The sequence below is a fragment of the Typha angustifolia genome, chromosome 8, assembly GCF_048772165.1.
Source record: "Typha angustifolia cultivar Huaian chromosome 8, ASM4877216v1, whole genome shotgun sequence".
Lineage (NCBI taxonomy): Eukaryota > Viridiplantae > Streptophyta > Magnoliopsida > Poales > Typhaceae > Typha > Typha angustifolia.
This window is the reverse complement of record NC_133246.1, coordinates 4,440,099-4,462,764: the sequence shown is the minus strand read 5'-3', so window position 1 is coordinate 4,462,764 and position 22,666 is coordinate 4,440,099. Positions and strand designations below refer to the sequence as shown.

The 22,666-nt window shown below is 35.4% G+C and overlaps 2 protein-coding genes across 3 annotated transcripts; both read right to left on the bottom strand.

Annotated features, from left to right (window-relative positions):
• Window positions 1-2,005: 2,005 nt before the first annotated feature.
• Window positions 2,006-14,684, bottom strand: LOC140764246 (probable transmembrane GTPase FZO-like, chloroplastic). Of its 2 annotated transcripts, XM_073102708.1 has the most exons (11): window positions 14,079-14,681; window positions 12,439-12,995; window positions 12,248-12,316; window positions 10,060-10,257; window positions 8,870-9,001; window positions 7,989-8,075; window positions 7,412-7,852; window positions 6,979-7,146; window positions 4,429-4,659; window positions 3,799-3,914; window positions 2,006-2,508 (listed from the first exon to the last, which is right to left on the bottom strand). In XM_073102708.1, the coding sequence occupies exons 1-11, from the start codon at window positions 14,569-14,571 to the stop codon at window positions 2,226-2,228; spliced, it is 2,775 nt and encodes a 924-aa protein (XP_072958809.1). In that variant the 5' UTR covers window positions 14,572-14,681; the 3' UTR covers window positions 2,006-2,225. The 2 variants fall into 2 exon arrangements, with proteins under 2 accessions (XP_072958809.1, XP_072958810.1); XM_073102709.1 differs by lacking the exon at window positions 7,989-8,075 and having other exon boundaries at window positions 14,079-14,684.
• A 2,351-nt stretch (window positions 14,685-17,035) lies between these two features.
• Window positions 17,036-20,626, bottom strand: LOC140766095 (lactoylglutathione lyase). The gene is made up of 8 exons (XM_073105515.1): window positions 20,471-20,626; window positions 20,264-20,395; window positions 20,116-20,177; window positions 18,153-18,213; window positions 17,972-18,051; window positions 17,760-17,830; window positions 17,563-17,652; window positions 17,036-17,357 (listed from the first exon to the last, which is right to left on the bottom strand). The coding sequence occupies exons 1-8, from the start codon at window positions 20,579-20,581 to the stop codon at window positions 17,257-17,259; spliced, it is 708 nt and encodes a 235-aa protein (XP_072961616.1). The 5' UTR covers window positions 20,582-20,626; the 3' UTR covers window positions 17,036-17,256.
• Between the last annotated feature and the right edge of the window lie 2,040 nt (window positions 20,627-22,666).

The following is a 22,666-nucleotide window of genomic DNA, read 5'->3' as shown; positions in this document are numbered from 1 at the left end:
ATATTAATGTGAATTGGAACACTTTTGCTCATCTCTTTTTTGAGCCATTTTCCCACTTGTCTTACGTCTAATCTATTATTTTTTTTTCCTTTTGTCAGATTGTAGTAGGCTATGATAGAAGTCTCCCATGAGTATTGGAAATGATATTTGGTGAATTTACCATAAGGGTGTTATATTTGTAGGATTTAAATTAGTTCAATATATATGAATGAGTTATTCTTTTGTTATAGCCTTCAAATACTTGCCCATGATCTATCTAGATAAAAATTAGTACTCAGTTCTTTTTCGAGGTCTAATGATAAGACACCTTAAAGTTTGCTTGGTTTTTACTTCTCTCTATCTTGTGTCATTGTTGCTTAAAAAGTATCGGTTTTGGTTTTCACTTTTCTCTCTCTTGTGTCACTACTTTTCTTCTTATCTTTTTTCTATTTTTTATGTTTTATCAAAAATATTTATCCATAACGGACCAAGCATAATGGGTTTGGTTTACTTTAGTTGGGTGATGCTTAATAATGATTTTCAATATATACAATTTCAATTGGGGACTAAAAACACTTTATGAATGGGAGGCCGTAACGTGCTGCGTCAAGTAGACAAAGGCTTAGCATGTCCCGCACGTTACCATTTTAGGCTCGAGCTCAAGACTAGCTAAAACAAACCAGACTTAGCTTGGTTAAAGTCAGGGAAGTTAAAGCCATATGCGAGTAAGCTTAATTAAAGTCCATTCATGTGGTGCGTTGTGATGGTAATAGAATTTTTGTGGTGGTTTCACTCGCTAAGAGCTTACTCCATGGGATGAGATTGAATCTTCCTTTTAATGGGGTACCGTGACGGGGGCTATTACAACAATTATCACATTTCTCTTTCATTTGTGTATCAAACTTGTATTATATACTCAATTTTTAATAAAATGCCTACGGGCTTTTCATAAAATAGAAAAATTAAGATAATTCTGATCTAATCGGTGAGAAAACTGAAAATTGTGACCAAGTATTGCCCTTTCAATTGTTCACATCTATTAGGACACTTTGTATTCCCCATTGACCTGGGAGAATTTACAACAATAACACTAAAAGATATTAGAAGGAAGCATGACATTCCCAATGACTAGTGGGCAACAATTTTGAACTTTATCTTGACACTTTGAGATATGCTTAGAGAACAAGAACCCATCACAAATGTTTATAAAAGCAAGAGTGCTACACTAAGCTCTGGTAGAAATCATTACTAAGGTACTCATGGTTAAAGTGGCCGATTCGTGGTTGGCTCCAAATTCTTGTGATGTGGACCTAAATCTTTTTAATTGGCAAGCTATTTGATACCATGTTTGAGTACAAAGTGATCATCTAGGTCAAACATCTAACTCTCTCTTTCTTGCATCATTTTTCCATCTTAGGTTGAAAAAAAGAAAAAGAGACTTTGACATTAAACAAATAGTTGAACAGAATTCTCAAAGGAGATGACATCAAGGAATCCTTTCTTCCCATAGTTTTTGGTAGTGGTGAATCCAAATAGGATGCAAAGTTTTAGCCTGTAATTAATGGTGGTCGAAAACACATTAAAAATTCCTAGTTGGTAATAAACTGGCTCTTAGTGCAAGCAAAAGCTTCAACCGACCATTGAAATATAGAATAACCACCATAGGTATCATGATGACTTCCCTTCATAACCCTTTTCCAACCACCAGTTGCCTGTCCTTCCTTGATTCCTTTTTATGAAAGCAGTACCATGGGAATAAAGGAACTAAAGTAGATTATAAAATGCTAAGGCAAGGAAAGGTCTATAGGGTTGAAGTTGCTATTAAATTCCCATATCTATTTGAATGCAATTTGTAATCTTCATTCAATTTTTTGTCCCCACATTTCGAGAAGCATCTCAATTGAAGACAAACTTATCAACTAATTAATTGGGAAGACCCAAAATGAATAATTAGAATTATGAACGAAGATGACAATAATTACATTACTGCAAGTATTATAGAACTAGAATCCCGGCATCCATTACGTATGGAAACTTGCCATCAAGCAGAACAATAGAAAATATACTGATAGAATTCTGTACATCACTTAAATGAAACATCAAGTTACACAAGTGCAATCCAGTGGATATGCAGGACAAACTGAGAGACACTTAAGAATGGTACCAGTGGTTAAATACCAACTATTGATGCATCTTAAAATCAAGCATCAGAAGAAATGATAAAAAATTAAAAATTAACAAACTACTCAAGAAACATGAAGATTCTGAATTTCAGCTTTCAAGGCTTTGAGCTTTTGCTCAATGTTTGACAACTCGCCCTGGATTTCCTGCAACCGGTCAATGTTTTGCTGGACCGCGTCCAAGTAGGGCTTGCTGATAATCTCAGCAAAGTGAGTGAGCTTTTCAGCTCTGTACAATAGATCCTTCTGCATAGCATCTTCAAGTTCACGCGCTAGAGCATCAGCAACCTTTCCAACCTTCTCCACTGCTTTCTTTCGACGACTGGGAAAATTTGATATTGCTAAAAACCTGATTAAGCAAAATGCAGACAACACCATTTATAAGATCCCTAAGGAAAGACAACTGTAGTTTACTATAATATAATGCATTAGTATCTATATAAGAAATATATGAGAGGGAGTACTTATCTTGGATCTATACTCTATAGTATAATGTGAAGGAAAAGATTAGGCATTGTAGTCCAGTGGTTAAATCCTATTAGATTATGAAAGAGGTCATGAGTTTGATATTCTCGGAATGCTATATGCACATAATTTGAGCCTATTGTGACTCGTTTCTTAATAGGGTTGATTTAATTGTCTAGCCTACATATCAAGAAGAAACCTTTTTTTCTTAGCCTATGATAAGCTTATAGGTTAATAATCTATCAAAAAAAATAATGCAAAAGAGAAGATTGATGAGAACATTGTACATAAATATAAAATAGGATGACAAAAATGGAGAAGTACCTCTATATTATGATGTACAGCACCCATATATCTCTCAATGTAGGGAATTTTCTACATCTACCGCTATAAGTTAACCATGCTTTATCAATGACAACATTAGACAATTATAAAACAAGATATGCAAAAATTGAGTCTCTCAAGGATGATGTTTAAGCTAGAAGAGTTGAGGTCAAACAGTGCAGCAATATTAAAATAAGAGTGTCCTAGTGCATGAAGCTACTACATGAGGGTATGGAAGGGCAAGATATATGCAAGTTACCCTGTTACAAAGAGAGAGAGAGAGAGAGAGAGAGAGTACTTCAGTGACACACGCCTATGGGACGAATGTTCATAGCATGATAGTATGCAAAAACCAATTTCATTCAAGTAGAAGATTCTTTAAGATTGGAGGGAAGACAGGAACTGATATTTGGAGGGAAGTAAAAAGAAGGATCCATATAGATAACCCAAACAGTCAACAACTTACAACTAAAGACTCGGTCGTCATTCCCATTGTTATCATAATATGGACAATTTAAAAGCTTGAGTTGTCAAATTTTGTGAAAGAGACATTTAGCACAAGTCTATCTATATTTTTCCACTTTATAAAAAGACAAGGGACATTCCAAGTACATGATTTGTTTTTCTTTTGTACAAACTTAAATTTTAGTGAGCATGAAGTAAACTTCTTAGGTTCTATATTTAAGAGTCTACAGGTTATATCACACAGATATACATTGACAATATTGTCCCTTTAGTTCCACTTCAACATAAATTCAAAGAAAGATGATATTTCACCTCATGGAAGCATAACCTAGTAAGCATTAAAAGGTCCATGAGAAATCACAATGAGCAAGAGATCGAAATTTACCCGCCAGCAGAGCAGAAGGCAAGAGCAAGAAGATCTTCCAATGTTGTTGGTAAAACAGATGTTAGAAGAGAAGCGGAAAGTCCAGCAGCTCCTAGCCCTCCAAAAGTTCCCAGAACCTTCAGATACATGGACAATGTGGTTATGCTCAAACAAGCAACTACATATGATTCAAAGTTGTATTTAAAAAAAAAATATTAGTACAGCACGGGAACAAGCTAAAAAATTTAAATTCAGATACACAGACATTATCAGGTGCTTAAACATATGAAATATAGGAGATGTCTCTGTGTGATATATAGTTGTTTTCTAGTATTGGACTTCAAAAACTGATTTCAACTGCTTTTACCCAGGATGTCTGTTAGACAACATTAATACTAACAAATCAAAATAAGGAAACCAGCTATATCCAAATCACTGGTAAATGATTAAATAGATTCTAAATAGCTAATCGAATAAGGAGAACCAGCTGTGTTTATGCTATATCAAAGAGTAAAGGTTCTAATACGACAATGAAATTACTTCCTATAGCTAATAAGATGGCATCCACAAGACGCTGGTGTAAAGATAAGATTGCTCTTTTCCTTTCTGTAGAAAATAAAATAATTAAGAACTTCAGTCTATAGAACTGACCGCTTCACGAATTTCCTGTTCAAAAATCCTTGCAGCAGCGCTAACTCTGAAGCTTTCCAACACCTTTATGCTGTGTTCCTCTGCTTTACTAACAAGTCCATCTGTATCTGACTGGGTCCTCTCTTTCGAATTAATTAATGCATCCCATCGTTCATTAAAAAACTCCATGTAGAGACTTGCTTCACGAACATTGCTAGTCTCTAACCACCTTAAATAATCACGAAGTAGCTTCTGAAGAAGTAAACAGTAGGAAGACATTCATGATCTTGTATGTATATGTAGAGAAAATCATAAACCAAGCAAAAAATAAAAAGAATCAACAGTAGAATAATATAATGAACTGCAGCAAAGAACTAAATGCAGAGAGCTCAAGGCTTTGCAGTTTCACACGCTATTTTAGATCTTACACCAGGCCCTTTAATTTGATATGCAAGAGTTTACCATAAAATTAATTTATGAATTTGAGTATTTTCACAACATTAAAGATTGAAGTGATAGAATGAATGGTACCTTATTAAGTCCTCCACTATTAGTTTTGGTATTTCCTTTTCTCCCAAGGAACTTCTACTTGAATGAAATAACTAATTAGCATTAGTGCAGTACATGGTCTTTGTCAGAATGTTCAAACTATCTTTCTATCGATTCTCACAAAATTTATCCTTTATCAGTGCTGCCTCTAACTTCTATCAGATTGTATTGTTTCTTATTCTATCTTTCCTAATAACCTCACTCATCCACCTGAATACTCTCATCTCAACAATGCTCAACATTTGAATGTCCCGTGAACTTCTAAGAGCTAATATTTCTTATTCTATTTTTTCATAGTAACCTCACTGAATGATGTCATCTGCAAACATACATCATGAAACTTCATAAAATATATTTCTAATCAACTCACCTACAAGCAATGCAAGAAGCAAGAACACATGATAAGCACTGGTGCAAAGTGCAAACCTACAGTTCTAGGAGCAAAACTGACAAACAACTATGCTGTCTAAAAAATTTCCTCCCATTTTAAGTTGATTTGAGTGGTACATGTAGGATTTGTTGCAGCCTCCTCTAGACTAGAAGGAGAAGAAAGGAACAGATAGGAGCAAATACTGGGGGAATCCAGGTTTTGTTTATGTTGTTATGCAACCTTGGTTGATGTGAAACTATCTTGACTTAAGTGCATGTCACGTAATTTTATCATGAAATTATCACTATTTCACAACTAAGTCTAAATATTCAACAGTAGCAGACATGCCTAGAAAATTTCAAGTTACTTATTAGCCGCTCTCTACTTATTTTATCTCTTTCATAGCATTTGTCCGAGATGACAACATTTCCTCCTCAGATTTGATGGATCAAAGAATAAATGATTGAAATCTCTTTTCCTGCAATCTTTCAATGTAAGGATCTTTGCACATCATCGAGAGTTGCTCATTGGATTCAGCCAAAGTTACAGAATAGAAATACTTTCTTGTATTTTTCTCAATATATGATCTAGTTATATTCTTCATAACATGATAGTTATTTCCTACCTCTCTTTGTTCTATCTCGCATATTTCCATCAGGAATGAACTTCTGATTAGAGTAGTCAATATTTCTCTTTCTCTTGATCAGTTTAACTATGAAAAGTCCTTCCAAGATTGAAGTGTACAATCTGTCTGTATGTGGATGTTTTAACCACTTGTAGAACTACACCACTGATTTAGCCTTTTATTTCATAAATTGGTCATACTTTTACTTTATGATGTTTACTTAACAGAGGAACTATAGGAAACGCAAGTATTAAATTCAATGGGCATTTTTATTTTTAACTAATGCCCTGCTGCAGAATCCCTAATTCCTTACCCTTAGCATGCACAACCACATCATAGCAGTTACATTGAGAACTTGTTTATTTGATAGCCTGATATCAGTACATTCCAGAATTTGCTGAAATCTCCTTTTTCATAATTATAAACTATCCCTCAAAGCCAGAAACATTAAAAAAAATAATAATAAAAAAATAAAAAAAAAAAGCCCACTGGAAGTGAAACCTAAATTTCTTCAGCTGATTAGCATATACTTGCATCCAGAAAGCATTTCGTAAACCAAGTTGTACTAGCATGCTTGATCTCAAATGGCGATGGAAGCATCTGGCTACAAACCAGCATTCTATTGTTACAGTAAAATGTATCATTTGCCAATCAAGGTCCTTATAATTGGACAAACTAACAAAGCCCACATACTGTCACCACCTTACATTAATTCAACTAGCATGTTACAGGAACTTCATTAAAATTCTAGTGTAGATTTAATATCGCTGAGCAAAGTATTAATTACGTTCCAGTCAGTTTAAGAAAAGAGAAATATAGAAGTTTACCAAGTACAGACATGTTTAAAAATCTTGATGTGTTCTTAAAATGCAAAAACAAGATCTTCATCACAAAATTGTAACTATCTAGATGCTTGGTACTCCCCTGTACAATAATATGCAGAAAGAAAAGTAAAATGCAATAATTAAAAAAAATACATATATTATATTAAGAAAACTGGATAAATTAGCAAAGGAAAGGAAGATACTTGTGCATCAGAAAGAGCAGGACTGAGAATTTCATTTTGAACAGTTGATGTGGCAGGGATGGAATTGGCTCTTTCTCCTTTAAATGCATAACTAGAAATAAGGTCAATGTTTGACAACTGAAGAGTGGAGGCCATGAGCTTTATTGCTCGAGCTTTTGCGGTCTCAATCTGCAGTTGCAAAAATATTAAGTGAGAAACAAATTTAGCAGAAATGGCATGTCACCTTCACAAGATGGAGCATGTTAGTACCATTAAAGCTAGGAGGCAGATGATAGTACTATACTACTATTTGGAATGATATGAAATGTCAAAAATCAAAATAATTGCTAATCAAAAGAGAAAATTAGTTGAGCCTCGCAAAATAAACACTTGGATCTATTCAATGTATTCATAAGTTGTAGAAAAAAATTTAGCTTTTCTAAACATCACATACAAGAGATAACATCTGCTTCCTCCAAGAAATGCTCTCACCCTCCATCTTCACAGCATACTCTTTTGCACTAGAAACAACATCTTTGATGGATGTCAAGTTCTGGATGGCATTTTCGTGTTCTTTCTTCACAACTCTTTCACAAGAATTTAGCAAACGATCTGCAATTGCAATCGGTGTTTCAAGTTTCAGTCGCACTCTTTCCATTCCAGTATCTGTTGATCCATCCAAAAAACTGTACAGGAACTTCTCGAGTTCATAAAATCTACTAGTGGTCCATCCAGGATCATCAAACAAAACCTTCTCATAGCTTATTCCGTCACCTAATGAAGAAGAAAGTTTTGCTTCCAGTGCAGACCTTGCAGAGACAGGAAATAACCTTATATCTTCTATATTGAGCAGCTTTCTAGTATTTTCTTTGATAAATGCAACAGCTTCATCAAGCTATATCCATAGAAGAGAAATAAGAAATGAGCAAAGGGAGGAAAGCAAATATATAATCTAATTGGGCAAATGGCATGGCAATTGAATATTTATATTTCATGAGATTTTAACAGAAGAGAAATTGGCAAAGTTAAACCTCACTATTGGTCCGATATAGATCTAGTTTGTTTAGCACAAATACAACTTTTTTCTTCCATTGCTGCACATATTGCAGAAACGCAACCTACAAATTTCAGAGGTGGAAAAGCATTAATTATTTCAAAGGTGGATCAATAAATTTCTTTATTGAAGCAATATTAGGAAATGACTACCCAACACCCATCGTGAAGATAATAGAATTCTTGACACAACAATGTAAGGTTTAACGAATAGTACTTCGAAAAATATTCAGAAAAGTGTTGATGTTGAGCAATTCTCAAATGATCAGTTTGAATTTGAATAATAGACTACCAAAATGCTCAAAATAGAGAAACCCACCATGCCAATCTACTAGCAATATACTTAAAGTACAAACTTTTCAATAAAATATTTCTACATTTGTATCTCAGTACTGCTAGCACATTATAACAAATCTTATTTCTAAAGAAATGAAAGTACAAGAAAGATAAATTATTATGGGAGCATCAGTTAGTGACAGGAAGGCCTGCCCTTTGCATCCAAGGGGTCATGGGTTCAAGTCATAGAAAGGTGGAAAAAATAATTCAATATGACTGTATGATACAGTTTTTATTTTCCCTCCAACAGTATATTATTCTCATAACAGAATTATATGTGAAACAATACAAGACCCAACCCTAGACTAGGTTCAGAGAGAAGGGAAAAAGACGAGAAGATTTTATATGAAAATATATTGCTTGATATGAAAGAGGAGGCCTTAGCCCTATTTATACAAAGCCACCATATATCTAAATAAATGAATAAAATACAACTTTAATAAGTCTAATAATATGCATGTTCGTAAAAGCAATATCATGTGCATATATGGCATCCTCCTCCCATATAATAGAAAAGACATACCTCACTTTCAGTCAATGGTCGGTCTGCTGATATAGTGAAAAGTATCAAATCAGCACGGGGCACAAATTCTTCAGTAAGTCGTTGTTGCCTTTGTAGAATTACATTTGTTCCAGGAGTATCAACTAGGTTCATCTGTTTAACAAAGTGAGCAAGAGATCTCGTAAGAATGATAAGAATAATAATTAGTCTGAGATATCTGCAAAGAACTAATAAAAGAACTAGACAAGTTCAGCAATAACATTACACATTGAGATAGAATTATAGAATAACATGAATTGAATTATAAGCCATGCAAGGATATACATAAAGGCCTACAGCATAAGCGTAAGTGAAGTAGATGCTTTTCCCAACATCATAAGAGAGTGATTTCTTTCCCTATTTGCTTAAACCTTCCTGCTCATCTTATGCAGAAGTAGGAGCTTTAAAAAGGTGCAATATGAGACATAGAGAAACCTTCCTGCACATCTTCCCATAATAGACTACTTATGCACTTACCCACAAATAGAAGCAACTTTGTAGATTATCACCTCATTCAACTATGATGTTAGTGCATAAGACAAAGGACATGCCATATATGCAAATTCTAGCTATCTGCTATCTATAAGTGAAATTTCACTCACATGGTAATGTATCATGAAATGCGTCATTGTGGGACCCAGAAGTTAGTCATATGATAGATCCAGTAGTGATATGAAACATAAGAAACAGTACATAGAAAAGTTTGAAATTTACAAATGCCAAGTGACTCAAAAATGAAGAATCTAAATCAACCTCTCTAAGCTTTTGGACACATTCAGAGCAATGAGTTTAAGCTGTGTAACAAACATACTGGAATCTAGAATACAAAACTTCATCCTTTTATAGCTTCTTTTATTGTTCCAAAGTTCTATAACACACTTCATGTGTTCTCATCTATCACTCTATGATCACAGTGATAGTTGACTAGTTACTTCTGATCTTTTAAGAAGTTGAAGTATTTTGATCATACAATGCATTAAGGAGACAATCAGAAATCATGTGATACAATCTTGCAGATTTGAGAAAAATAACATGAAACTCTGCAGGAGAAAAGGAACTTTGGCAGTGGAAGTTCTATGATGGCTCTGTCTCCTAACACCAAGCTAGTGAAAATAATGATTTTAACTAGATAAACAAATATCAACAACTTGGGATCTCAAAAGTGTACTGACTTCCTTCAGTATTGGTGAAGATAAATAGCATATGAATTGACCATCTGGATGTCTCTCACAACGTTCTTGCTCATCAGAGTCTATCTCAGAATATGAAAGTAGAGTGATCTCGTTAGTTGTAGGAACCACACCTTCCTTCAGGTACCTCCTTCCAAGTAAAGCATTTATAACAGTTGATTTTCCAGAATTAAATTCACCCTGATATTAGCCAAGTGAAATAAGTATCAGATACGGAAAGAACTGACCTAAAACAAGATGTTTAGCTGTCTCGTAGAAAACAAGCAGTGTCGTGGAAGGAAATGTTTGAATATCTCTCAAATTCTGAACATCTATCAGTTATCATGACTAATATCAGCTTTAAAACTGGATATACAACTTGACCCTTTGTGTTGCCATAAAATGTGCACCAGAGTTCGCTACGCTATTATTTGTCACATGCAAGCATTCTGTTCATTTAAATGATGTTCCTAGTGTGACATAATTGCATGAAAGGAATGACTGATAGATTTCAATTAAATTGGCAAGTTGCAAATAGATGAGTTTTCTTATGACTACTCAAAGACCAAAACAAATGACTGTAAAACTTTAAATTACTAGCATAGACAGATGATATTGATGAATCGAGGAGCATGTTTTTGGTGATGTTTGCAAGCCCTCCTCAATGCAAATTCGAACATCCCGAATAGGTGATCAGTTATCATTGAATCCATACCATGTTTGTAATACTGATAGCAAGTATAATTTGGAACTTACTAGCACAAGAAGTACCAAAAATTCCACTACTAAATAATTCATTTATCCTTTTACTTTTTTTCTCTTTTACCATCCAATTCTAAAGTTGGATCTTGACTTCATTTGGTAAAGGCAGCAAAAATTCCATCACTTAATAGTTTGTTTATCCTTTTAGTTCTTTTTCTTTTACAATCCAGTTCTAAATTTAGATCTTGGCTTCATATGGTAAAGGCAGACAGACCTTAACAACCTGTAAATTCAGTAGATTCAAGGTAGATAATCCATCCTTTTCCTAGGCAAGATATGTGGACTTCTCAATTAATAGGCCTAAGAGCAAAGGTATGAAACAAGATCCAGAAAAACAACAAGATCCAGAAAAACAATCTCCTCTGATTTGAATTGAGATATGTAGAGAGCAGGAAAAAAGATAATTTCTTTCACTTTGAAGTGAAGATAGATCGCCGTGCCATGGCATGTGTTGCGGCACTTGCCGGCCGTGTCACAAGAGAGGGATAGAAAAGGAGGAGGGAGACTAGTAGCGCTTCGTCGCCGTCACCGCCACTGACCTCACCGTTGCCCGTCAGGTCGTCTTTTTCCTTGAGCTAACAAAGGCTAGGGCATCCACTTCGCATTGGTGACCTCAGGCACGACGGGCAATGGTGAGGTCAGCAGCGAGCAGCGAACGACGACGAAAAATCTTTAGTGAAGCGCTGCTTGGAGGGTGCCTTGCGGCATTGCTCGTGCCACATGCCGGTACGCCGCCGACACGGCCATCGTTGGTGAAGAGTAAATAATCATGTGCTAATCATCAGTTTCAGTCATCGAATCAATCACAAATACATGGCTTTTGAACTAATTTAAGGATCAGCTTATACTTTATTAAAATATATGTTCATTCCTAGATTTACTTAAGAAGAAAATTTTGGACCCCACAAACACAAACATGAAAGGGAACCTAAAACTTTGCAAAATCAAATCTTTCCAGATTTTTTTTAAAATTTTCCTACAAATAATGCTACAAAGAGATTAAAAACAAATTAATGATTAATCTAACAAAAAAAGGACAATAAAACCCTAAACAAAAAAACCATTTGCTTTACATCAAGTGATACCTAAATAAGAAAATAAAAAATTTGTACCAATTATTGATGCATAATCAAGATATACTACCTATGAGAACTAAAATCTAACTGGTAGAGAAAACCATTTAAAATCAAAAATGTTGACATCCAGTATTTTTAAGGAAAAGAACTGCTGTCAAAATCATACCAAGACTTGGACATTCTACCTGTAGCCTTTAAGACAACTTTATGTAAGCAACTAAATTAGATAGCAATTGGCGATATAATTCAATATTAAAAATTGATTGCAGTCTCTAATAGAGATAATAACAGAATCTCAAGCTTCCAGGAAATGCATACTCTTGCAACTTAAAAATTGCTATAATCAAAATTACCACAATAACCAACAAAAATGGCTCACTGAGACGAGAAGCAGCATCTGCTATAAGAGAAACCTCCTTCATCTGTCACCATATATGAGCAATTATAGTTTCATGTCAAGCATATGCTGAAGAAGGTGTGGAATAAGAAATGAATTCATTTGAGTGCATCTTCAACTACCAAATGTGTAACACTAGAAGATCACCATTGGCGCAGCTTTGCTGATAACAGCAACAGCTTCATTTAACAGAAGTCTTTCCATTTCTATCAACTGTATCTCTCTTTTGTCTAGTTTTGTAAATCCTGCAATTCCTTTCTTTCCATTAGTTACAACTCTGATATCCTCGACATCCATTTTACTAGAAATAGAATATCCATCTTGCACGACTCTGACAGCCTCATCATTTTCAGAAGAAAGCTTCTCAAGAAGATCGACACTGAAAAGCTTCATATCAGCAAAGGACATGACTACTCCACATGCACCTGACTGGAGCAACTTGGATGTTACACTGGCGGGTGATTCATCACCCACTAAGCCAACTATGCTGAAGAAAATTGGAACCTTTACATGCTGAATAGAGCTCCTTAGTACCCTAATGAAGTTGTCAATGCTGGTGCTAATTATAAGAAAATCAGCACCCTCAGAACTAGACGCGCTTATAGCAGAATTCACGGTTTTTATTATTCTTGCAACAAGAGGAAGATATACGGTATCAGATTTAGATTTCATCATCATATTCCTTGCAATGATTGTAGGAATGCCTGTGTCACAAAGAAAATACATAATGTCGTCATGAAAATGGGAAGGAAAATTTTAAGCCAAACAAAATGTTCGATCCAGAGAATACAAACACATCCTTGGCACGTAAAAGCTTATATGAGCATAAACAATAGAATTTCTCTTTCCAAACGAGATACTTATAAACATTAGCAAAAAGAATGGAAAATTACATTTCAGGCTACAGCATGTATAATATGACAAGCAGGTCATCAGGTATTAAGCATATAACTAGACAAGAACTAATGTGAACCATCTGGCTTCAGACAATTTGCTATGATATGTCACTGGAACAGCACGTAGGAGGTGCCATTGGCATGATCACACTTAGTCTGAACCACTAAGTGGCATTGCACTCAAAAGTTCCTCAATCTAATTGAAGTTTTTAATTAGTAGATATATGGCATAGTAGCTCCCAATATTTAACCGAACATTATGTAACCACTGCTATGCATTTACAGTCCTCTTGCTTGTCTTGTTTCTAATAGGTTTATTAAGTTATCTTACACAGTCAAGAATTAATTACCACAATAACCTTTTACTCACACTGAACCACGCAATTTTGACATCTGAAACACCAAAAACAAGCATTCGTCTATATCCAAGTTCAAATTGTTCACACAAGCATTCTATGACAAAGCTATTGCATCCAACTGCTTGGGTGAACAATTTGAACTTGGATATAGACCTTACTTCAAAACCTTAACTAGACTATCTTGATGTTGGCAAACAGATCCACTGTGATTCCCTACAATTCCAAAATAGAAATTTGCAAAAACTGGTCTATGTACTTCTCCTAAATTCTATAGACAGAATGGAGCAAATTCAGATGGCCACGTACACCTCCCACATGTTCCTTTCAAATTCAACATTTTTCTCCATGAATCATAGTCATATTATATAGGTGACATTTGAAAGCATCCTAATTCCTAAAATTTGTACTCAATCAGAAGTCTTAAGATTAAAGAAAAATAGAGAAACAGAATATCCAAAAGATTCAAGAAAAATGGAACGAAATAGAGATCACAAACGGACGATCCAACAGAAATCCAAACATTGTTACTAACCATCATCCGACAGAACAACCCCACTAGCTCCCACCGCAGACGCAACATCCACCCGCTCGGAGATGAGGAGATAAGCCCTATCCCCAACCACCGACTTCAAAACGCAAGCCGCCTCATAGACCCGGCCGCCGCTCTCCTCTCCGCCGTCGAGCACCACAATCCCGACCCCTTTCGCCACCGCCGCGCTGATCGCCGCGGTGCTCTCCTCGCCGCCAAGCACCTCCTCGGTGCTGAGGCGCAGCACAGAAGTCGGCACCTTTATCTCCGGCCGCTTGAATCCGCCGGGGAATAGGGTTCTGATCTGCTCGGGGGAGTTGGAGGACGAAGAGGAGCGGGAGGAGAAGTCGGCGCCGGAGGCATTGATGGGGTGGTGAATAGCGCGGGGTTTGAAGTGAAGCCGGCAGAGGGGAGGGGATAAGTGGAAGGGGGTGGGGAAGAGTGGGAGATTGGGGAGGCGAGACGCCACGGAATAGTTGCAAGGAATAGAGACCATGAGAAGATTAGGAATTCGGATAGATCGAGAGAGAGAGAGAGAGAGAGAGAGAGAGAGAGAGAGAGAGAGAGAGAGAGAGAGCAGGAGAGAATAGAGGGACCTTATCCGAATCTGAGAGAGGAGGAGAGGATGTTGGCAGTGGTTCTGGATAGGCGGCGATTACGTTCGTTGTCTGGAAGCGGGCAGGCGGGTAAAATGCAGTTAATTTTGATATTATTCAATTTAATTGCACAATTTTGTGTTTCTTTTCTTTTCTTTTCTATTATTTTTTTTATATTTTATTTTGGGGAATGATAAGTTTTGGCAATCTATGACTGCATAATATTATGGCACTTAACTCGGTTGAAGGTTGTATTGGACTTTTCTCGAGAACTACCCTCCCAAATGCTAAAGTCGATGATCAAAAGCAGTGGTCTTTCCATGCGAACACCCCTCTCAGGTGCATCTCAAGCAAAGGCAAGAGGAAACAACACCGGACGAGCTTAAACCAGGCAACATACTTGCTGGGTAGATGTTGCCTAGTGTGGTGGTCAGGAAGGTGGTATAGGAATCTTCATCAGCTTACATTCAAATCGGTTCATCAGGGGCAAAGCCATCTACTTCGATTATTGCTTGAGCACCTTTCACGGGGAAGCATTGGCTCTTCTTTATGGGCTCGAGGTTATGCAGGCTTATGCTGCAAATAAAGACTTCTGAATTTTTTCCAACTCTCAAACAATTGTAAAAGCCATGAACGATCAAAATGTTTGCATTAGTTAGATTATTCTTTCGATAGTGCAGGAATGTATCAGGTGGACTTCTTCTCTCCCCTCTATCAGGTAGTTTTTACAACCAGGTGAAACACCAAGGCCTACTCCCTTGCTAGTTTAGGCATTCGAAAATGTATTAGTATGGACTATGGAATGGACTAATCTTCGTAAATCTTGATTATACCCCTTTTAACTTAATAAAATTGGTCTATAGACCCTTAAAAAAAATTTAAAAATTGGGTTGAAGGTTTGCTAGCTTAGCTGGTGGGGGGCACTTTTGGTATAATCCAAGCAACGGGACTTCGCCCTTTTTATCCTTGTCTCTACCCTTTGGCATATGTATTTGGAAGGTGAGTAACTTGGGTTTGTTTCTTGGCTTGGAACACCCCCAAAACCTTTATTTTGGTGTAGCATCCTACTGGTTCTCTTGGATGATTACGCTTTGATCTCTAGCCCATGTATTGCTGCACCAACTGCCCTTGTCTGCTAGGTTTGTTAGTTGGTCTCCTCCTCTCCCTATCTGGGTCGAGTTGGACACTACAATGCATACCATATTAGCATGCCAGAGGGGTGCATTAGCTTAATTATTAGGGAACCTAATGGATACCCTCTATATGCAAGTGTTGAGAAAGATTACCTGTCCTAGTGTTATCGTTGCTGAAGCCGCAGCTCTACGGGTAGATCTCCTAGCACGTAATTTGCTATGCCACGCTTGCTCGCTCATTTTGGATTGTGGTGAGCTACTAGGCTATATCTCATTTTCGTCAATCCAACACTGTTCTTCGGATGCAATTAAGTGGTGAATTAAGTCGCTTTGTTTGCTTTATTCTCTCTTCCATTGTATCTCCTTCCTGGAAAAGCTTAACTCAGCTCGGCTCAATTTAGCTCTAGCTCAATAAGACTCAAGTACTCGACCTCAGCTCGATGGGCTTACGCTAATATGCATAACAAGATAAATTCTAAAAGCCAAGCAATTAAAAAATATAAATTATAAAAGATAAAATTAACATAAACAGTGATACAGAATTACCGATAAATAATTACCATAAAAATTATAATTATTTATGTGAATATATACAAGATAATGCATCTAACTATGATGATTCAATTGCTTGCTGTCAAAGCTAATAAGAACCAAATATATGATCATAATCTACAAATAAATTTACATGAGTCGATGCATATTGCAACAAATGCTACAATACCAAGTCTAATCGGAGCCTGCTTGGCTTAATCTTTTTTTCTTTTAGCCCAAAACTTTGCTCAGTCTAGGAGCCTCAGGAGCCCACGGGCTCTTTTGACAGCCCTAATATATATTCCTCACACACACACACACACACACACACACACATATATATCTTAGAATTTCAACAGTACATATTAAAATAAAACACCGTTATTCTTTCTCTTAAATTTCTTTAGACTTAATTATATATTTACTGAAAAAATAACCTGAAGAACATCTGTGACGAAAAGAAAAATGTACTGAGGGATAAACATATAAATTTCAACTTTGCAAGGGCACGTACGAAGAAAAGAAATTCGATAAAAAAAGTGAATCAATTGGTGCTATACTAAACATATTTCTGTCTCAAATATGAACTTTTAACTCAAATATTGGAATATGATAAAGATTTAACAATATCCTAACTACACGATTTAGTCATGCTGATGCGAGAAGTATAAAGTATATGTGAGATCCCTGAGGCGAGAAATGGAGAATCACTTAAAAGCTTATATTTCACAACTATATCTCCATATATATAAACTGACAACAAACATAATAATAGAGATTAAAGACTGGATAGAAGCTGACTGATAAATAACTAAAAGCCTTTAAAAGTTTACTGAAGTCGCTCATTTCACATGCCCAAGAAGAATGACGATTATTGAATGCATTCAGCTAAAGTTTCTTCTGCCCAAATGAGCTTTCTTCTCAAGATGAAGTAGCAGTCACCTTCCCAATTCTTTGGAGGTCGAATATTTCAATCCAGTAGCCATCAGGGTCTTTGATGAATGCAATGCCTTTTATTTTCCCTGCATCCAGAAGTCAAATGGTTCATACGTTTTAAAAATTCACTTGTTAAATAATAGGGAAGAAAACACTATCAAGATAACATTTGTTATGCTACTTCTAGCTTCATCTTTAACGTTGCAGATCATATAGTATAATGTCTTAATCAGAGTATGTGTAGATGACAAAAAGGTAATAAGGGCAAATGGAAAATGAAACTTGAATTACCATCATCTGGTTTCTTCACAAAATCCACTCCTAGACTTTCAAATCGTTCACATGCCTTGTATGTGTCATCAACAGTAATTCCTATATGACCTGAAAAGTGGAAGGATCTTCCAAATGTAAGTATCAAGTACAGTATCTAAATGAACTTTTATGCAGAATAGACACATAAAGTATATTAAGATTCTTGCACTACACACCAAAGCCACGAGGGTCTGAATTCCCATTGTGGTAACCTTTGAATTCAGGATCATTTTCTGTTCCCCAGTTGCTAATGGATATCGAATAAGAAGTAGAGATGAAGATATAATTAGTTAAGAATATTTCCAGGATAATGAGAAAGTGAAGCTCACAAGGACTGTAAAAAGAGAAATTGAGTAGCAATCAAAACGAAAGAGACAGGTGTCCTCACTGTGTGAGCTCAAGAGTGGCCTTCTGGCTAAAGGTCCACACAGTTCGTTGAGTCGGATCAGCTGGAGCTGATTCAGTATCCTGGGAACGGGAAAAAAAAAAAGGCAGTACGTCAAAATATTCACCGCACCATTGGACACAACAGTATGTTTTCAGTAAGACAATAAAAACAGAAACTTTACCTCATATCCAAGAAAATACAAGCTGAACTTCATTTCTGGGAAATCAAGCCTCTTTAATAACCTGATTTATTTTTGACAAGTAAAACAATATAAAGTACATATGACATATCGACGTTCTATGAACTGGAATAAAGCTAGATTCTAATGCAAAAATAGATGTTGATCAGTGCTAAACCTCATCATTAAGCAACATGCGTGTGATGGAAAGGAATAAAATTTAGCAATTCTGTATTCTCTGAGAATTCAACTTTTAAGTTTATGGAAAGAAGCTTCTCCTGATAAAAACAGTATTGACTTACATTAGAGAGTCAATTTATATCAAAGTCACATAGTTATTCCAAAGTGGTGTTACGCTAAGTTTCAGTAAAGGGGTGATTTAAGCCCCCCGGTCATGTGTCTCATTTGGTATGTTATACACGTGACTAATTAAGACCAAATAATGATGTAATGAGTAAACACAAATGGAAGGAAAATGAAAGGATAGTAGCCACCATATTGTTGGGAACAAAGAAGAGGAAGAAAGTGAAGGCCCACTAAAATTTAGGTCAAAAGTCAATTCTTTTTTCTAATAGTTGATCGAATTTCCAATCGAATTATCTTTCTATACGAAATTCTTTCTCTCGCAATCCAAAAGTTTCGCTATGGCTGGTCAAGCCAAGCATCAGCTACTTTAGTAGGTTTGTCAAAAACGGGTCTGATTACACCTAGATGATGACTCCATGTGGAGCCTGGTCACCCTACACAAAGAAGCTTGCTTCCAACTTGGTGGACGAGAAGAGAGGGAAAAAAGTTATAAAGAATCCAAGCCTGATTTTCTGTCAATTTTCTGTCTCTTATCTACGAAGTGTTTGATAGGACTGATGCCTAGTTTAGACAGGTGTAAATTAGAATTGGTTAAGAACTTAAATTCTAACATCATTATGGCTTGAGCGCTTCCAAATAAAGGCTCAATCCATAGATGAAATGTTAAAGTGAGCAATTAGGTAATAACTAGAAATTGCGACTGCAAAGGACTGTTAACAATTAGGACATTAATGAAAGCTCAAAATGACAATTCTAGTAGGTATAAGACTAGGAATCAACCCTAATTCAGGCTTTAGGCAATTCCTACTCTAATGGCTAATCTAACATCTAATTTACTCGATATGGTTAACACTGCATCATAGATTAACCTTTCTCAAATCTAAATAATTCAAGGCAAACTGATGAGCCTAACCATTAATAAATTAGAAAATGTAAGAATCCCTAAATACATCGGGTCTATTTTCTCCATGGGTAACATTTGATCCTACTGCACGAGGTTCTCACTATTGCAGGATCTAGGGAGAGTAAGATATACCACGTTAGCTTCATTATTGAGAAGGTTCATTTTCATAACTTGAACTCATGGCAAGTTGGATGCAGTGGGCAAGTCTTATAGTCGAATTAATTGGCGCCTGCGCCTTCTATTTTCTACATGGGTAACTCAATGATCAATTTAAATGTAAGTTACACTAATGCTGCAAAAATTTCAGCAATTTTTGTTTTCCTTTTCACATAGCAATGTTTTTATGTTATGTACATTTTAGTTAAAAATTCTTCATTTACTTGAAGTCAATATGTAAATCTTTCAAGAATCATAGAGGAGACGTACACCTAATCTAGAATAAGCCATGATATAATGAACCTAAAGTTTGTGATCAAATAAATATTTCAAACTTGTAACCAATCTAACAAGCTTGGTCTCAAACATTACCATATCACATTAAAAGAGAAAAAAAAAGACTCGTCACGGTCACTTCCTCTAATAATTAGGATAATGAAAATAAGCTATATCATGTCAATCCATTTGACGGGTTCAAGGCTCTTACTCAAACAGCTTAAGTACATAAAAAGGGCTTATCCTCCGCAATCTTTTGCAAACAATATTAAAGAAAGAAATATGACTAAGCTCAGAAAGCATATTCAAATAAGCTTAGCTTACTTCATTCCCAGTACACGAGAGTAGAAGTCAAGACTAACTTTAGGATCTTTAATCCGAAACATCTGCAGATCATAAGTTCACAACCAAGACCCAATTAAGAAAGCGGGAACAAGACCAACACAATGAATTGAACAAAGAACGGGCTAACCGTCTGCTGCAAGAAGTAGCCCTTGGTGGCCTCATTCTGCTTGGATTGGAGACCTGGGTTGTTCTCTGGAGACTCCTTAGACTCGGAAGATGTGGCCATCGAAGAAGAGAAGGGACGAAATCGATCAAATCTCTGCAAACAAGCATCAACGATGTCAACTTTAACAAGATAAGAGCGATTAGAAAAGGCCAGGAATGGGAGACGAACCCTAATTTGGGTCGACAGAGAGATGGGTATTGCTGGGATTGAAGGGAATGTGCAGGAGAATCGGAGAAGAGAGGAGGAGAGAATGGAAGAACGGAGAAGAGCGGCGGCCATGGGCAGGTGTGTTCGACTGCTAATATATTATCCAATTTGTCGGATTTAAGTAATTATTCATAAATATTTTGGGCAGTATAGAAGATTCGTGAAATCATGCGATTGTGTGATTTCTAGCCGTCTGATTAAAAATTCACGGGTGGATCTTTCATGGACACCTCTTATTTACCTGCATTAAAATATTTCAAAAATATTACATTGGTCTAATAACCTTATTAAGCTGTTAATTGAAAGCTTTCTATCTTATACTTTATATATATATATATATATAAATTAAAGTTAAAACTCATTAAGAATCAAAATGATAAAATACCCAAAAATTACTAGTAGAGAAGAAACCCATTACTGAAAGAAGAAGGATGAAGCTTGAGAAGGTTGGATGATAAATATCTAAACTCAGGGACACCTAAGTTTAGAATGACATCTAGTGGTCAATTTTAAAAATATTTTTTTCTTATTTAATAATTATAGCTAAATATTATAATAGTCTTACTCTATAATACAAATATTTTTTATTAAAATTATATCTTATGTTACGCACTAATAAAATTATCAATATACCATTAATGTTCATCGCATCAATCTATTTTATATTAAATTAAATAGTATTTCTCGTAAGTTCATAAATTTTTTTTAAAAAATTATTATATATTACAAAATTAAAATATAAATAAACTTTAAAAAATAAATACTTTATTTTGAACATGATAAATAAAAATATCTATTCTAAAATTACACTTATTTGTAGCAGAGGCGAGGAAGCCCTAAGTTTAGAAAAACTTAGGGTTAGCAAGTAGAAAAAACAACTTTGTGGCCCGTAGTTTAGCTAGGCTTGCCCTAGCAAATCGGGTTAGCACGGTATGGTTGAACCCACCTTGTGACTTCTATTGTAACCTTTTCTTATCGGAACGAATAAATCTTTGGATCTTTATCAGAAAAGGAAAAAAAGTTTAGAAAAACTTTCTTTTGACTAAGGTGAAAAGAGCTGAGAGCATTATTCCAAAGTCAAATTACATAAAAGGTGAATGGAATAGTGGCTTGTAAGACCATCAGATTGTAGTGAAAATAATATAATCCTTGAGCTGAGATCGGATTAGCTTCCACACTTCCATCGTTGAACTTGTTAGATCATATCATACTGAAGCCCAGAGTGGCACAAGCCTACAAGGTGGATATAACATTCAAAATTGGTGCTGCTAAAATTTGGGATAGTAATTTCTATTTATTCTAGCTATCACTCCCATGAGAGGAGGGCAAACCCTCAACTCACGATACATTCTTTAGAGTCGACCAAATGACTCATTAGTTTGGACATAGTTTCCTGGTTCCTGTGTCTCTATTTTGTTCCTTCCCTTCTTCAATTAGTTTAGTTGGAATGGAAAGAGAACTTCCTTCAGCTTTTTTGTTGCCTGGTTTGGTCTCTCTAAGTGAGTGGAAGAAGTGGGTCATTCTGATGAAAGTAGAAACTAGTATTTCAAAATACGAATATAATAATAATTGTTAATGTGATATAAAATAAATAAATATTCTTTATTTTTATTTATGAAATTATAATAAATACTCTTAGATTTAATATAAAGTAGATTAATGGAATAAATATCAGGGATAAACGATTGAATTGGTGTGTGGTATAAGATATAATTTTGATAAATAGTATTTATATTCTAGAATATAATTATTATAATATTGAATTGTTATTTCGGAATTAAAGGTTGAATTCTAGAATAACAAAAATATTATTCTTAAAGTGAATTGAGGCCGGTGTCTTGTGTACTTCACAACTTAACTACAAAATTATATATATATTATCACGGTAGCAAAACTATTGATCGGGACGGTGACTTACAAATATAAATCATTAATCAGGTGACTTATAGAGAAATTTAAATTACTGTTTGAATAAAAAAAATTATATAAGTCAATTTTCGGTTTAGCGATTTATATTTGGAAGTCATTCAACCAGAAAACAACTTTAAAAAAAATATATTATTAAAATTTCATAATTTTCTTAGCGATTTTTAGTTAATAAAGAACAATTTAAATCTTATTTTTTTATAAATGGCTCTTTTACCCTCTGATAACTTA

What these genes read in the sequence shown, in the direction of transcription:
- LOC140764246 (XM_073102708.1), bottom strand. Translation starts at nt 14,571, where the DNA reads ATGGTCTCTATTCCTTGCAACTATTCCGTGGCGTCTCGCCTCCCCAAT. An exon ending in GACCATTGACTGAAAGTGAG is followed by an intron (nt 8,076 to 8,869) that starts GTATGTCTTTTC and finishes TGAAATTTGTAG; the next exon opens with GTTGCGTTTCTGCAATATGT. An exon ending in GGAAGCAGATGTTATCTCTT is followed by an intron (nt 7,147 to 7,411) that starts GTATGTGATGTT and finishes TTGCAACTGCAG; the next exon opens with ATTGAGACCGCAAAAGCTCG.
- LOC140766095 (XM_073105515.1), bottom strand. Translation starts at nt 20,581, where the DNA reads ATGGCCGCCGCTCTTCTCCGTTCTTCCATTCTCTCCTCCTCTCTTCTC. An exon ending in TGTATTTTCTTGGATATGAG is followed by an intron (nt 18,052 to 18,152) that starts GTAAAGTTTCTG and finishes TCCCGTTCCCAG; the next exon opens with GATACTGAATCAGCTCCAGC. An exon ending in TGTGAAGAAACCAGATGATG is followed by an intron (nt 17,358 to 17,562) that starts GTAATTCAAGTT and finishes TTCTGGATGCAG; the next exon opens with GGAAAATAAAAGGCATTGCA.